The sequence below is a fragment of the Culex quinquefasciatus genome, chromosome 1 (genome assembly GCF_015732765.1).
Source record: "Culex quinquefasciatus strain JHB chromosome 1, VPISU_Cqui_1.0_pri_paternal, whole genome shotgun sequence".
NCBI lineage: Eukaryota > Metazoa > Arthropoda > Insecta > Diptera > Culicidae > Culex > Culex quinquefasciatus.
In genome coordinates this window covers 60,356,948-60,373,394 of record NC_051861.1, presented here as the reverse complement: position 1 = coordinate 60,373,394, position 16,447 = coordinate 60,356,948, and the positions used below count along the sequence as shown (strand labels likewise).

The 16,447-nt window shown below is 46.0% G+C and overlaps 2 protein-coding genes across 2 annotated transcripts in view; both read right to left on the bottom strand.

Moving 5' to 3' along the window:
• LOC6049575 (GPI inositol-deacylase) overlaps positions 1-16,447 on the bottom strand; it is a 234,199-nt gene that overhangs the window by 166,489 nt on the left and 51,263 nt on the right. The window contains exon 2 of the mRNA XM_038257567.1: positions 12,884-13,032. The gene's annotated coding sequence lies outside the window, so the exon portion shown is untranslated. The remainder of the gene's footprint in view (positions 1-12,883; positions 13,033-16,447) is intronic.
• On the bottom strand, positions 3,293-8,907 carry LOC119769824. Its single transcript, XM_038263513.1, has 2 exons — positions 7,179-8,907; positions 3,293-7,050 (listed from the first exon to the last, which is right to left on the bottom strand). Exons 1-2 carry the CDS (start codon positions 8,905-8,907, stop codon positions 3,293-3,295), a joined length of 5,487 nt encoding a protein of 1,828 aa, XP_038119441.1.

Below are 16,447 nucleotides of genomic sequence, written 5' to 3'. Positions count from 1 at the left end.
CCTTGGCCTTTGTAGCAGCGGGACTGGCAATCGGAGCAGGAGCCTCTCGACCTCGAGACGGGGCGCCTCGACGGATTCCGGCGGTTAGAGCGGTCATTCGCACGAGATCATCATCCGTAAAGGTGGCCAAAATCAATCCGACTGGACGTGTCATCGTACCGAGCCTGAATTGACCTAAATTGTTTAAATTTCTCAAGCATTTAAATTTTTTAGCAAACTTACGTAGAACTACAGCAGGAACTCGTCCCGCAGCCGCTTCCGCCCCGTATTTGTGCACCACCTTCACCGGGTCCGGGTAGTTCTTCTTGCGCTTGCTCATCTTCTGCCCGTCGGCGGCCAGCACCAGTCCGGTGCAGTTCAGGTTCTTGAAAAGGGGCGTCGAGATGACGAACAGCGTGTAGGATCGCGCGTCTGATCGATTCCCTCGGGAAGTTGTTGGTCAGGTAGTCGGCGGCGTTCTCGAACGGGCCATCAAACACCTCAAAATGTGCTTTCAGCACGGGATTTCCCGGCACGGCGGAAGGAAATTCGATGTGATCGATGCCGATGTGACTTTTTGACGGACACATTCAACACAAAAAAAAAGTTTGACAGATCTAGCTGTCAAGACCGGGGAGAGAAAGAGAAAACATGATGATGGCGGCTGCTGTCACGCTGGTAGTAAACGATTTAAAAAATGTATGGGGGAAATCAATTTAAATTCAATATCTTTCAAATTAGAGATCGATTAGGGATAAAACTTGACCTGGTAAAAGCTATTTTTTTTGTGAATCAGCAGGTCAAATTTTGATACCCTGCGATTTGTAGTTGCTGAAATATTCATAAAAAAGTAAATTTCTCAGAACAAATTTGAATTTCTTACCACCAAATGAACAGCGCCATCTATGAGAAATTTTGGCCCGTCGGGTAATCCATTCTTTACAATACCCATTACGATTTTTTTTTAAATTGTTGAAATTTCTAACCAAATACTTTGAAAAACGAGTCAATCGAAAGATTATTGAATTTTGGTGAATTTCAATCCAGTTTCATTTTAATAACACTTATTTTTCAATCTTGTTATTTTTCAGAAGCTTCAAGAACTTCAAGCACAGGCCGTTCATCAATGACAAATGCATTCGGTGTGGTGAAGAATATCACTAAGAACAACATGGAATCATCAGGTGAGTAGATTTGGCTGTTGCATATGGATCATTTCCGTTTTTTCACTAACTGCAACTGCTGCACTAAAAATGGTATGAAAATACCAAATTTTGGTATTACCTATGTTCGGGTGGTAATTAAAAACCAAATTTTTGTCCAGCAGTCGTATCGCGACAGCTTCAAAACTAGAATTAAGTATTTTTATTTAGAGTTATCCAAACCTACTTGCAGGCCAAGTGCGAATGATGCTGATGATACCTCTTCAGTTGACGCTCAGGCGAGGAACATCCTGGAAGGAGCGTCACTGACTACGTCCGTAGTCCTGTTAGATCATACTTGATCAAGACAGTATAGCTCTGGTTCCTTGCAAGTGTCCTATTTTCTTACCTCCACGTTGGCTTGGTATTCATGATGACCTAGCTGGTGGCCTGTGGAAACGGATCGTAAACCTTTGACCACCGCGGGTCAAAGTCGAGACGGCTAAAAGAAAGGGGCGCGACAATGTGGGAAAGGGAAGTAATTTGTGATTGTAGACGGTATTGTTTTGATTCGCAGTATGTTGAGTCAACTGCTGTGGATGTACCTGAGCATCGCAGAACGGGGTTTCTCTTCTTTCCATTTCATCTACCACCTATCTTCTGTTTATTTTGTTTCACTGATTTTCTAACGCGGCTCTGTTTACTATCCTCCATTTGATTTCGATTTTACTCATTTGATTCTCTTATTTCTCAACGCTTTTTCACTCTATTTTACCAATTGATGCTGCTGTAACATACTTTCTGCTTTCCCTGCTTTCCCCCTTCCTAATCAATCAATCAATCAATCAATCCTTAATTTGGCAGTCAATTTTGTTTATCATGTGCCTTTTCTTTATTTGTCTATTTGAATAATTCAATATTCATTTTGGGCCAATATCCAAATTTGGGCCTATAAATTGCCCTCAATACAATCTAAGCTTGTTTTTTACCTCTATTTATTAATTATTGTTAATTTCTTTATCTACTTCATAAATTACTATCTTTCTTTTACTATTGATTCTTCAAATAGTATATTTCTTTCACTGTCCATTGTTTTCAATCTTTACCCTTTTCTTCAAACAAATGAGGTTCGAGCCCTTACTCATTTTTTGGAGTGATCAAAGAATTAACACAAATATTACTATTGTACTTTTGAAAAACTTTTATAAAATGCTTAGGACCAAAATTGTAACAAAACACCGCGACAAAAGAAATAGCAACATAAAAACACGACTCAACACTAGGAAAGATTTCAGGAGAAAACAAAACACAGTAAAATAACAACTAGTTTTTGAATTCAAACTAAAAATAAAACAGTTTTTGCTTTAATGAAAGTTGTTAGGCACACTATAAATGATTAGGCGCTTATACTTACATCAAACCCTACGTAATGTACCACCCCCGGCCGAGTTAAAATGCGTAACCGGAAAAGAAGGTGTGCATGCCTGGCACGAACACTCAAAGCGTGTTCTAGCGTGCTGCTCGTACTGACTCAGAGCAAGGGTGAGATGTAGGTGTAAGGGCAGTGCGTGTTCGTTGGGAACCTAGTGCATAAGATCGGTCAAGGCCCGTTCTTACACTGAAAATTGCGAATTGCGAATTGCGAATTTTAATTATCCAAACCTACTTAATTGGTCTTCCTTTCCCGATTGACTCCTTTCCTTCCCGACTCCTCTTCCTCTTCCTGTCCTTCGTTCCTTCCTTCCACTCTTCCTACATTTGTGTGTAAGTTTTATTAATATTTGTTTTCTTCTTTTTAGGTTAAAACTCACGCTTGATCGATCCGGTACAAAGCTGTACCAAGTGACGGTGCGATTCTAGTGGAGATCCAGGTGCGTAACTACAGGAAGGTTTTTCTAGTTTTAGACTAACAATTTCTCATTTTTCTTCTTCTACTTACAGTTTTAGCAGCAGAAATCAAGTTAGCGTCTAGCTACGGTAGCAACGATTGGACGATTGCTTGATATATCCTAGGTAAGTAATTTTGTTTAAGTTTCATACATGAAAACAACTAATATTTCTTTTTCTTTACTTACAGGTGTGTAAATTGGAGTTTTCAATAAATTCAATCTACTTTCACAACGAAATATGCTTTTTTTTTCGCGCAACTAACCGAAAGAAAATATCCCGCACTAAATTCCCTTACTCTTCGCAAATGGTGACTTGCAACGTGTGTCTTGAAGCTGGGTGTCACACACGCACTTTGTTTTTGCTTGCTCCTCCTTTTCGCGTGTGTTGACAGCCAAGACGGTGTCGGACGATTGCACCGTCGCCGTCACACCGCATGGCAGTGTTCCCATCTTGGCGGTCGCAACACCCCAGCCCGTAACATCCGTCGGGCATTCCAGCACGTCGGATTTACCGTCCATTATCTCCAACACCGCTAAGTTCGCTACGGCTCTCCTGTTGACCTTCCCGTCCGCACTCCTCACGTCCGCTTGCCGAACTCGCCCGTCCGACCCCTTGAAGACCTCCTCCACTCGACCTCGTACCCAGCTCTTCCGGTTCTTGCCGTCAACCACGAACACCAGGTCTCCAGCTTCGAGCGGCTTCCGATCCTCGAACCACTTCGGGCGCCGGTTAAGCGATGGCAGGTATTCCTTCGACCACCGCTCCCACATCTTGCCCGCCAGCTGCTGACTCCGCTTGTAGACATCTCGCAGTGCAGCAGCGGTGTCCACCGTCTCGTCCACTTTGAGGTCCGCGCTCGTTACCGTCCCGCGCAGGAAGTGGTTTGGCGTGATGGCTTCTTCTTCAGCGGAATCTTGAGGGACGTACGTCAACGGCCGAGTGTTGATCATGTCTTCGGCCTCGGCCAAAGATGTCGAGAGAATTTCGTCGGTCAGCTTTCGTCCGTCGTCAAGTGCGCGCAACGCCTCCTTCACCGATCGCACCATCCGTTCCCAGGCCCCGCCCATGTGGGGCGTCCCCGGTGGAATAAAGGACCATGAAGTGGTCGGTGACGTCATCTGCTCCGCGCACTCCTTGTTGATCTCCTTCGTCATCGCCGCGTCCGCTCCCCGAAAGCACGTAGCGTTGTAGGAGAACACTTTCTCTGGAACGCCGCGTTTGCACGCGAACCTCCGGAGGGCCATCAGGCACGATTGCGGGGTGAGGCTATGGACCACTTCGAGATGCACCGCCCTGACCGCTAAGCACGTGAAGACTGCGATCCAGCGTTTCTCTCTGCGGCGCCCCACCGTGACTTCGACCGGTCCCAAGTAATCGACGCCTACTGCGCTGAACGGTCGCATGGTTGCTGCAGTGCGTTCGACCGGAAGCGGCGCCATTGTTGGGACGAACGGCACGCAACGGTTCACCTTGCACCACACACACTCCTTGACGACCTCCAGGATCGCGGCCCGTGCGTTTGGAATCCAGAACTTCTGGCGCAGCTCGTTGAACACGGTCTCCCGATTCGCGTGACCGTACTTCTCGTGGTAGTGCTGGATGATTTTCTTGGTGACGTCGTGTTTTCGACCCAGGATGATCGGGAATCGCTTGTCGAACGGGATCGATTCGTTCTTCTCCAGCCTCCCACGAACGCGCAGAACCCCATCCTCGTCGAGCACCGGCAGCAGCTTGTAGAGCGGACTTGACCGCTCGATCTTCTCTGGCAACTCACCCTGCTTCAGTTGTAAGTTCTTCGTCAGCACACTCATCTCGTCGGGGAAGCTCTCGAACTGCGCTTGTTTCCACATAATCCTCTCGGCCTTCTGCAGCTCGTCTTGTTGCAGCGGTTGGACATCCGTCTCGTGCTGCGCTTTGACCAGCTTGGCTAGGCGACTCGTGGCCTTTGCAGTCAGTACTGGACGGCCGTCCTTTCTGCGACGACAATTTTCGATGAAGCGTACCGCCGTTGCAGTCACCCTCACCAGCTTTGTCCACGTCGAGACCGCTTCTACATTGACTGTCCCGTGGAACAGTACCACACCTCGTGCGTCTTCATTCGTCTCCTCGATCTGCTCAGGCGGTGAGTCGTGGTCATCCTGCTCGAACAGTATCGCCGGACCGTTCCGCCATTCCGAATCGTTCTGCAGTGGCGGTCCAGGTCCCCACTTCGTGAGAACGTCCGCGATGTTCTTCTTGGAAGGCACCCATCTCCAATCGTCCAGTCTCGTCAGCTCCAGAATCTCCCCGACCCGAAAGGCGACGAACTGCTTGTACTTGTAGGGATCTGCGTGCAACCACGCAAGGACAGTCCTCGAGTCACTCCAGAAAACGGTACGGTTGATCTGCAGCGTGTGAGTTCCGAGGAGCTGCTGGCTAATGCGCGCTCCCATGCACGCCGCCATCAACTCCAGTCGTGGAATTGATTGTCGTTTCAGCGGTGCTACCTTCGATCGCGCCATGACGAGACTGCAGTGAACTTGGCCGTCGATGACCGCGCGTAGATACGCCGCACAACCGTAGGCCAGCTCGCTCGCGTCGCTGAAGATGTGCAGCTCGAGACTCTCGACCGACGTGGACATCGCATCGCCGAAGTAGCTCCGGGGAAAACGAAGTGCTTCGACTTCCGGCAGCAGTGCCGTCCACCGCTTCCACAGAATCCAGGCTTCGTCGTCGATGTCTTGATCCCATCTGCATCCGGTCCGCCACAAATGTTGGATGATGATCTTCCCGTGGATAGTGAACGGCGACAGCAGGCCGAGCGGATCGAAAAATCCCATCACGCAGCTCAGTACGATCCGTTTAGTTGGTCTTTTCCCCTCTTTCAGGTACTTCATCAGTTCTTCGCGGTGCATCACGGCGAAGGCGAATTCGTCCAGCTCCGGGTCCCACCGCACGCCAAGTACGCGTTCGCTGGGTGTTTGCTTGTCCTGGTTCAGCAGCACAGGACTCATCGGCTTCTCTTCGCCCAGAGCAGTCAGCACTTCCGGCGAGTTGGACACCCAGTTGCGGATCTCGAAACCTCCTTGTTTGTGGACGTGGCTCACCTGCTTCGCTCGCTTGACAGCTTCCTCGACGGTGTCAACGCTGTCAAAATAGTCATCGACATAGTGCCGATTGATGATCGCTGCCACGGCGTCCGGGTACTGACCGGCATGCTCTTCCGCATTGCGGTTCTTGACGTACTGCGCCGACGCCGGCGAACTCTTCGACCCGAATGTAGCGACGTCCATCACGTACACTTTCGGCTCTTCGTTGATGTTGTCCCGGAAGAGGAAGCGTTGAGCTTGCTTGTCCCCGGAAATAATCTTTAGCTGGTGGTACATCTCGCGGATGTCCCCGCCGAAATCAACTCGTCGTTCGCGGAACCCACAGATCACCGACACCAGTGGCACAAGCAGATCAGGTCCCTTCGCCAGCATAGAGTTGAGAGAGACTCCATCTACCGTCGCGGCCGCATCCCAGACCAGCCGAACTTTCCCCGGCTTCTTCGGGTCCACCACCACGTTGAGCGGCAGGTAGAACGCTTTGTTGTTGTTTGTTCCGTTCAGTTCCTCCGCGGTGGCTTCATGCGCGTATCCCTTGGCCTGGTGGTCTTCAATCTGCTTCTTGACGTTGTCGTACAGCTCTGGCGAACGCTCAAGTTTCTTCTCCAGCTGCTTCATCCGCTTTACAGCCATCGGGTAGCTGTTCGGGAACTTGACATCGTCGGTTTTCCACAGCAGTCCGGTCTCGAAGCGGTCACCCACGCGACGTGTAGTTTCCTCCATAATCTTCCTCGCACGTTGGTCCTCAACCGACTCCCGCTGCACAGTCACCACCGCTTCTTCCAGCGAATAGTGGCTTTTGAGTAGATCGTGCAGCTCCTCATTCGTCACTTCTTGGTGGCATCCGAGGAAACAGCTCGCGCTCGCCGACTCTGCATCCCGAGGTCCATATACCGTCCAGCCAAGCTTGCACTGGACTGCCACCGGATCGGCAATCGTGCCGACCTTCGTTTCTGCGGTGCGAACGAGTGAATATTATTCAACCCGATCAGCATTCCCGGCCGGCCATCGTACGAATCCACCGGAAGCCCGCGCAAGTGTTCGTAGTGCGCCGAAATTTAGTCAGCGTTCAGGGTTTGACGTGGCAACATCAGCTTTTCCACCGTGCGGACGGATTGCAGCAGCAGCTTCTCGCCATTCGCACCGTTGATCGCCGACGCCCAAATGTTCGTCCGTCTCGAATGCTGTTCAACTCGCGTTATGTTGGCCGTCCACTTGATGGTGAGCTTCTCCTTCGTCCCCAACAGTCCCAAACGGTCAGCTAGACCACCTTCGATCAGGGTGAGGGACGAACCCTCGTCGAGGAACGCGAGCACGGTCATCGATCTCTCACCGCAGTAGATTTTGACCGGAAGCATCCGGAACAGAACGGGACTGGTGGAGGTGATGTGCGCGTTCATGCCAACTGCCCTCGTCTCCGGGTGAAGCAGAGGATTGTGTGGCTCGCGGCACTCTCCGACGTTGCAGCGAAGTTTGAGCTTGCATTGACCGCCGTGTTCATTCAGGCAGCGTTGGCATAATTTCCACTTCGTCGCCATCTTCGCTCGATCCTCATATGGCAGCTTCTTGAAGTCCTCGCATGTCCACAGTCGGTGATCCATGCGCTGGCACACCCTGCACAGCTTTTGTGGCTCTCGCCGTTCTGTACATTCCTCGGCTACGCTGTGGTTGAACAGTGCGGCTTTTTCCTTGTTTCGGCTTCGGCCGCTCGGTCCCGACGCCGCTCTGACGTCCGGCTTGTAGTCCAGGTTGACCGTCGCCTCGCACGTATCCTCGACGATCTTTGAGAGAAAGTTGGTGAGCGTGCGCAGATTTACTTCGCGCTTCTTGCGCTTGTAGTGCACCCAACTCCTCTTCTCCCCGTCCGGAAGCTTGTCGACGAGTTCCTGGATCAAGATCGGATTGACCAGGTGCGCCGTCAGTTCTGCGGCCTCGATGTGCTCGCACAATTGTTCCACTGCATTGCCGAACGGGATGAACGATCCCAACTTGTCCGCTCTCGGCGGCTCCAGCTTGCGCACTCGTTGCAGGTGGCTTTGCAGCAGCACTTCTGGGCGACCGTAGATCTGGCGAAGCTTGGCGATCACACGCGGAACCGACTTGGGCAGAATGAGCTGGCCACGCACCTCCTCGAGCGCTCTGCCTTTCAGGCAGTCTTGTAGGCGCACGAGATTCTCCACGTCCGTGTACCCGCAGGCTTCATTCGACGCTTGGTAGGCTGCAAAGAACAATGGCCACTCTTCTGGCTTGCCGTGGAAGTCTGGCAGCTTCCTTGTCAGCCCTTGTCTTGCAGCTCGCTGGGCCTTCGTTGGACCCGAACCGTGCTGCCCCAGCCCGTCTGGCTTCTCTCCAGAATCCTCAGCTTTTCCCGGCTTGACCGACTTCTCGTCGTTTCCATCACCTTTCGTATCAGCCGCGTCGCCATTGCCACTGCCGGAACTGGTAGTGCTGGACCCCGACGAGGAGCGATTGGACGTCTTCTTGGAAGCCGGTTTGCTTAGTGTGCCCCCAGAGTTTCCGCCCTTGTCGTGTTTTCCCAGGTTTTCCGTTGTCAATGGTTTGACTTCTGGGTTTCGCAGCGGAGTGCTGCTGTTTTGCAACAGCTTGTCGATGGAGGCGCTTTTGTCCCGAAATGTGGTCTCCAGCTTCTGGATCCGCTTCAGGTGTTCCTCCTTCTTCTGCATCTCCGCCTCTAGGTTCGCCTCTCGCTGCTTGAACTCCCTCTCTCGGAGTTCCTCGTCGATCTTCATCTGGCGCTCCTGAAGGTAGACAGCCATTTCGAGCTCCTTCTCCTTCAGGATTCGCTCCATCTCTTGTTCCGCTTCCATGCGCTTCCGAGTTTCTTCCAAAGCTTTCAACTTTTTTGCAACTCGGGCGGCAATGGGAGCGGTACTTCCACAGACTTCTTAGTCTTCTTCTTCTTTGGCAGTCCTTGTCCGGACAGACTTCTTGTCAGCCGAATTGAGGTTGACGCACCGAGCGTGGAACCACAGTTTGCAGCTATCGCAGCCAACCATCAGCTCATCCTCGGTCGACACCTCTTTACAGGTTGAGCAGGGAGTCTCGGTGAAGTCCGGATTTTCGTCGGCCATCGTGGAGAGGATTACCGAACCCGCAATTAATTTTGAAGATTGTTCGGGTGGTAATTAAAAACCAAATTTTTGTCCAGCAGTCGTATCGGGACAGCTTCAAAACTAGAATTAAGTATTTTTATTTAGAGTTTTGTTTACATTTTAATTATCCAAACCTACTTAATTGGTCTTCCTTTCCCGATTGACTCCTTTCCTTCCCGACTCCTCTTCCTCTTCCTGTCCTTCGTTCCTTCCTTCCACTCTTCCTACATTTGTGTGTAAGTTTTATTAACATTTGTTTTCTTCTTTTTTAGGTTAAAACTCACGCTTGATCGATCCGGTACAAAGCTGTACCAAGTGACGGTGCGATTCTAGTGGAGATCCAGGTGCGTAACTACAGGAAGGTTTTTCTAGTTTTAGACTAACAATTTCACATTTTTTTTCTTCTACTTACAGTTTTAGCAGCAGAAATCAAGTTAGCGTCTAGCTACGGTAGCAACGATTGGACGATTGCTTGATATATCCTAGGTAAGTAATTTTGTTTAAGTTTCATACATGAAAACAACTAATATTTCTTTTTCTTTACTTACAGGTGTGTAAATTGGAGTTTTCAATAAATTCAATCTACTTTCACAACGAAATATGCTTTTTTTCCGCGCAACTAACCGAAAGAAAATATCCCGCACTAAATTCCCTTACTCTTCGCAAATGGTGACTTGCAACGTGTGTCTTGAAGCTGGGTGTCACACACGCACTTTGTTTTTGCTTGCTCCTCCTTTTCGCGTGTGTTGACAGCCAAGACGGTGTCGGACGATTGCACCGTCGCCGTCACACCGCATGGCAGTGTTCCCATCTTGGTGGTCGCAACAACCTACTTGTGCAAATATCAGCGACCAAAATGTGCTCTTGGTTGCCCAGTAATAGATGGTAAAATACCATGAAATCATATCAAAATCATGTATGTAGAAGACCACAGGATTACCAAAAAATGGTTTTCTAAGGGCGCGGGAATACCTAAAATTAAAACCATGGCAATACCAAGTTTTGGTATACAAGCAATGTTCAAAAATCCAGAAGACCTCAACTTGGTATTAAAATGGTTTTATTTTGAGATATTATTTTACCCTTGGAATAACATGGTTTGGTATTGTTGTGCCCTTCCACATACAAGACTTTGGTATGATTTCATGGTATTTTACCATCTATTACTGGGCAACCAAGGGCACATTTTGGTCGCTGTTATTTACCCAAGTAACACCAAAATTTGGTATTCCCGTGTTATTTACCCCTGCTCGGGTAGTGGTGCGGTTGTTAAAAATAGCTATCTCTGACTCTGGCACTCTCGTAGAAGCTGAATTGCTAGCTTCCCTGCACCGTGCGGCACACGCGGTTCACTTGTACCTCGGTTTTGCTTCACAGCAAAAAATCCGATGGTAAAATCGCATGCAAAAGCATGCACATCACCTTCGTCAAAATAAACACTTAATATTACACACCGCATGTAAAATTTTTGCAAACACAAAAAAAAAGTTGCAGCCGACGGGATTCAAACCCAGCACCAACAGTAAGGACTGGCGCCTTAGCCCACTCAGCCATCAGACCGATGAAAAGCTGAAAGGATAAACGCATATATGAGCTTGACATTTCGGTCAAGTAGATTTCCCATATTGATGGGCTACATATTTTAGGGTGTAAAATAACATAAAATTGCATAAACTAATGCAATATTTATTTTACACCCAGGCCTTTTACACGCAGCTGGATTACTACTTTTTTAGCTGTGTTGTCTTAAGGTGCGCTGGTACGATGAACCAAAACACCAACACAGTCACACAAAAGGGCTCGTACCGAAATTAGAAAACCAAAACCGCGGTGTGCGTTGTTGGGAAGCTTGCTATGATCGCGTTCGTCATAAACGCTTGTTTGAATAGAAACGTACAAACATATTGTACGATTAAAAATATTCTTTTGGAGAAAATTGCGTTTTTTATTTCATTTGGAAATCATATAATTCATAATACTCATAATATCATGATAATACATTGCTTTCATCATAAGACTTTCTATTGTGCTGACGTTATAAATAAACAAAGTCGATGTTTTTAATTGAAAGAAGTTCTACCATTGTTATATTCTTTAGTAAGAAAGGCTCTTTCTCACCCCAGGTGGGATTAAATCGGATTTTTTAGGTTAGTCCGGGGCCAACATTTACTTCCCGTCCGACGGAAGGCGTGATCAGACAAATCTCGTCTCAAAATTTGCTCCGGGACCTTCTGGGATCGAACCCAGGCCGACTGGGTGTGAGGCAATCACGCTTACCCCTACACCACGGTTCCCGGCTGATAGTATCAAAAGACCTGCCAAATTTAGCAGGATCGGAGAGGGTAATTTTCAAATTTGCACTTTTTCGTGCACAGTTGAGATGGAATGAACCATATAAGACAGCTAAAATCGGTTGAAATGACGAGGAGTTATATTTTTTAAAGTGGTTTTGCGAAAATCGACAAAAATTGCCATTTTTTGGGCCACCCTAACACGGCGTTGGTCACCCTAATGGCCAAAAAAAAATACGGGTCTAATCATTTCGGCCAGGAAACTCCTAGAAATGTTTGAGCCCGATCAGAGCACTTTTTTCAGGCTGTTTTCGTGGGGAATTGTTGTATATATATTTTTGGTATGAGGATATGGTATGTTACAGGAAAATAATAGGAAAAGGAATAATGTGAACATTTAAACAAATAAAAAAAGAATTAGCAGTATAGAGTATCATCGTGATCAAGGTAAGTTCAAATTATTTTTCAGTGTTCCCACGAGCCTAAGCCATCGGCTAGGCTAGGTTCATTTTTCTGGTTCAGGTTCACACCATACGTCGGCAAGCATCGTCGGCTCAGGCTCACTTAGTGCCGTGAGCCATGGTTCATTTGGTTCAAACCAGGCGAGGCTAGCCAAAATGAACCATTGGCTTGAACCAGGCTTGAACCTGGCTTGAACCTGATCAAAGAGTGTTAGGCTAAACGGCAAGCTTTGTTACACCGTAGTATGTTCAAACCGTAACATTCGTTACACCGTAGTATGATTACACCATAACATTGTTACACCACAACATTCGTTACACCGTTACATTCGTTACACCGTAACATTCGTTACACCGTAACATTCATTACACCGCAACATTCATTACACCGTGACATTCGTTACACCGTTACGGTGTAACAACGTTATGGTGTAACAACGTAATGAATGTAACGGTGTAACGAATGTAACGGTGTAACGAATGTTGCGGTGTAACAATGTAACGGTGTAACAATGTTACGGTGTAACAATGTTACGGTGTAATCGTACAACGGTGTAACAATGTTACGGTGTAACAATGTTGGTGTAACAACGTAACGGTGTATTGAATGTTACGGTGTAATGAATGTGGCGGTGTAACAATGTTACGGTGTAACGAATGATGCGGTGTAACAATTTTACGGTGTAACGAATGTTATGGTGTAATGAATGTTACATTGTAACATTGCTACACCATAATATTTGTTACACAGTGCATTATTCCTATGGTTTTCATTAGCCTGGTTAGCCTGGCTTAAGCCATGGTTCATGGTTCACTGAACCAGGATTGAACCACAAAGGAGGCTTAAGCCGAACCGAGTTTATAGGTGAACCTAGCCTAACCGGTTCATTTGGGAACACTGTTATTTTTAAATGCTCTTACCAAGGAATGTCCAATCAACACTATCGAAACAGGTACTGTAACACGCCTTTCGTAAAGTTTTAGAATGCGTCTCACACAGATCGTAACATATTCAACTTGATTATTCAGTATTCCACCGTACAATCCGGAGTATTCTTCGTTGAAGTCGACTAGAATTAAGTTCATGGTAAGTTAAGTGTATCACTGTGACGTAAAATCATGATCTTGTGTGGCTCATACAAATGCTCAAAACATTATAATACCCGAGCATAGATAAATAACAAAGAAAATACGTAATAATACCTTTCCTGGTATCAATGAAAATTTTTGGGTATTCCTGGAGCCTTCAAAATTTGCCTTAAGGGTTATGCAAGGGCAAAATTTGGTATCATACCAATTCAAGGTATTGTTTTGATATTGCAAAATTGCACAATTCTCGAGCAAATAACACAAGATCACTTAGGCAAATAACAGACCCTATTAGGTTGCCCAGTAATAGATGTTAAAATACCATAAAATCATACCGTAATCTGGGGTGAATCGGGACTACAATCTGCATAGGGACAGCAGTTTTTAGAGCACTTAAAGGTTTTAAATTTGAGTCTGTTCTAATCGAAACCAACCAGAAAAATCAAAATATTGTGCTCCAACATGGTTAAAACTGCTGTCCCAACTCGCCCCATGTGTCCCGATTGACCCCAGTTTACGGTACTAAAATCTTGTATGTGGAAGACCACAACAATACCAAAACATGTTGTACCAAAGGTGAAATAATACCACAAAATAAAATCATTTCAATACCAAATAATGAAATAATACCACAAAATAAAATCATTTCAATACCAAGTTCAGCTATTCTGGATTTTGGAACATTGCTAGAATACCAAAACTTGGAATTGCCATGGTTTTATTTTTGGTATTCCAAAAGGGTTATTCTTGGCCACATCGAATACATTTGACATTGATGAACGGCTCATCCTTGAAGTTCTAGAAGCTTCTGAAAAATAACAAGATTGAAAAATAAATGTTATTAGAATCCAACCTTCCATCGCGTCGTTTGTTTACCAACATTAGATTGTTTGTGGACAAACCAAAAAATCCTTTTTGTAAAATTATCTATAACCGTTGTGTATTAATTTTGAAGTCATACATAATAAACATAATTTCGTTAAATTCTAGAACAGAAAAAAAAATATTTTTTTTTAATTTAAACCGCTATCATCGCCATTCTAAGCAAGTTTACTCAACAAATCATCGTGCCTTTAGTTTATCTTTAGTTTCTAAACCGGTTTGCTTTAGATTGTTGTTTAAATTTTGAAATTAAGCATAAATTAAGATAAGTTGCAAAATTTCCAACTTCAGCCATGTGCAACAATTTCCATTTCACCCATGCGGGAAACCGATAATGGGGTAATTCATGCGTTCCAAACTGTCAAAATTCCAAAACGTCACGCGAATCTTCGGTTCGCCGCTTTTGTTCCTGTATGACGTTTCGAGGCGAGGCCCTGCTTTTTCCCGATATACGAAACAAAAAAACACAGCACCGATTTGTTTAGATTCCTGTTTTGTCATTTCTCCATAGATAAAATGCTTCGTGATACTTCGAAAATCGCACACACCCACAAGATTCATTCTCTGCACACATACCAAAATATCAAATCAAAACGGGCTCACCAAAGAAGTCCGCTCCGTACGCCCCGACGTCGCCAATCCCTCAGCGATCCCGGCTCAGCTGGACAAACGACGAAAAACAGCGGACCAGCATAGGCGCAAACCGCTGCTTTGCTGCTTGCACAAAACTTGGCATCCGACTTTTCTCGGCCAGACTAGTTATTTTTCAAAACTTGAACTTACAATTACTAATTAATTCTATTCACTCTCAAAGACTTATAGCAGAGCAAGCCGTGCACCCTTTTCAAAATTATCACTCAGTTTGTACACAAAAAAAAAACTATCGTATCGATAAAACCGCCCACACTGCCAGTTTCAGTACGCAGCCTAAGTGCAACGTCTTTTCTTTTTCAGCCTCACTCACACTCGTCCATGTCTGAGCGAGACGGACTGCAAACCATCACACGCGTCATCTGTCAAGTGTCTTCCTCGTCTTTGTCACTCACACCTTTTGGCTGAAAATTCTTTCTCTTTCTGTTTGACTTTTCTCACACACGCGTGTTCGTCACCCTCCCTTTCCTCTCCTCTTCCATTGGTTGCCTGCCGGAGGGCACAGCGCTAAACAAGCCGCCATGTTTGGAGATTCCTCAAAGTTAATTAGAGGAAATTAAATCACAGATAAAAACACTTAATTCACTAGACTCCTGTCGAAATCCATATTTTCCTCCAAGCACTGAACATCAACTCATTTAGAAAAAACTTCTTGCAAATTATACATTTATTAATTATCAGAAAATTAAAAAAAGACACCAATATATCATTTGTTTTCATAGTTCTTTTATGTTTTCAGATGATTTTTTGAGTTCAGGTACTACAACCATAAAAATGGTTATATGGGTTGAACTCGAAAAATCGTATGAAAAGTGGGATATTGAACTCAGAAAATCATGTTTTTTGGTAAGGTTGTACTCAGTTCAGATAGCGCGATGCACTTTTACTTTAAAAATAAGCCCTTTTAAGTTTTCTGTAAAAAAAATACCATCTGAAAATAAGAATGTATCATGAGAAGTTGCGAAATATGGATTTGTAAGATTTCTTTTCGTGACACATTAATGTTTCTGGATGATATTTTTACGAACAGTTTTCTTCAGGCAAAACCCTGATCCTGTCTTGATTTTTTATGTTTCTGGATGATATTTTTCGCACAATTTTTTTCAGGAAAAGGCAGAATTGGCCATGGACAGTCCGGGATCGCAACCGTTGTAACTTGGTGAGCATCATCAAAAACTACATGCACAGCTTTGATTCTGATTCGACGGACCCATTGAAAGTTTTCTTGCAGAATGTTTGTAAATCACTGCAGTTTGACAGCTTGCCCAGAGCAGACGTGTGTGGAGTGCGCTCTAAAGGCAACTTTCGCGTGCCTCGAGTTGTTTGACGGATGGAGGTGGAAGAGACCTCCGAAACGGATGATTTTCAACTCATCCCTGGGAATCGGAAGCGGAAGAAGTCCCCTGAGATCGTCGGAGAAGAAAAAGTGGAGCAGAATCTGCTCAACAACAACAAGTTCAGCCCGCTGGCGGATATCAAAAACAACAACAATGCCAGCCCAGCAAGAGGAGGAGACGCTCCGGCGGTTCCACCACCCGGCCAGTCGACAGGTAAACAAAAGCAACCACCCTTGGTGGTGAAGAACACCACGGACTTTTACAAGCTCGTGGCGATAGTGGGAAGTTTTAAATTTGGTTTCGACCCGATCTAAAAACTAACCCGATTTGGAACCAAGGTAACCTGCTTCTCTGTCAATGATTTTGACAAGTTGCAAGAGCTCCTCAAGAAGAAGAAAGTGGAATTCTACACCCACGAACGACGGAGCGAACGAAATAATCGGGTAGTTCTTCGTGGTTTACCTGATGAACTGAAACCGGACGAGGTCAAGTACCTGCTGGAGAGGGATCTCAAACTGGACGCGCT

Bases quoted from the DNA above. Each gene is read 5' to 3' on its own strand.
- LOC119769824 (XM_038263513.1), bottom strand. From the start codon at position 8,907: ATGGAGCGAATCCTGAAGGAGAAGGAGCTCGAAATGGCTGTCTACCTT. The intron at 7,051-7,178 runs GTCAAACCCTGA...TTCGCACCGCAG, and splicing joins GGAAAAGCTGATGTTGCCAC to AAACGAAGGTCGGCACGATT.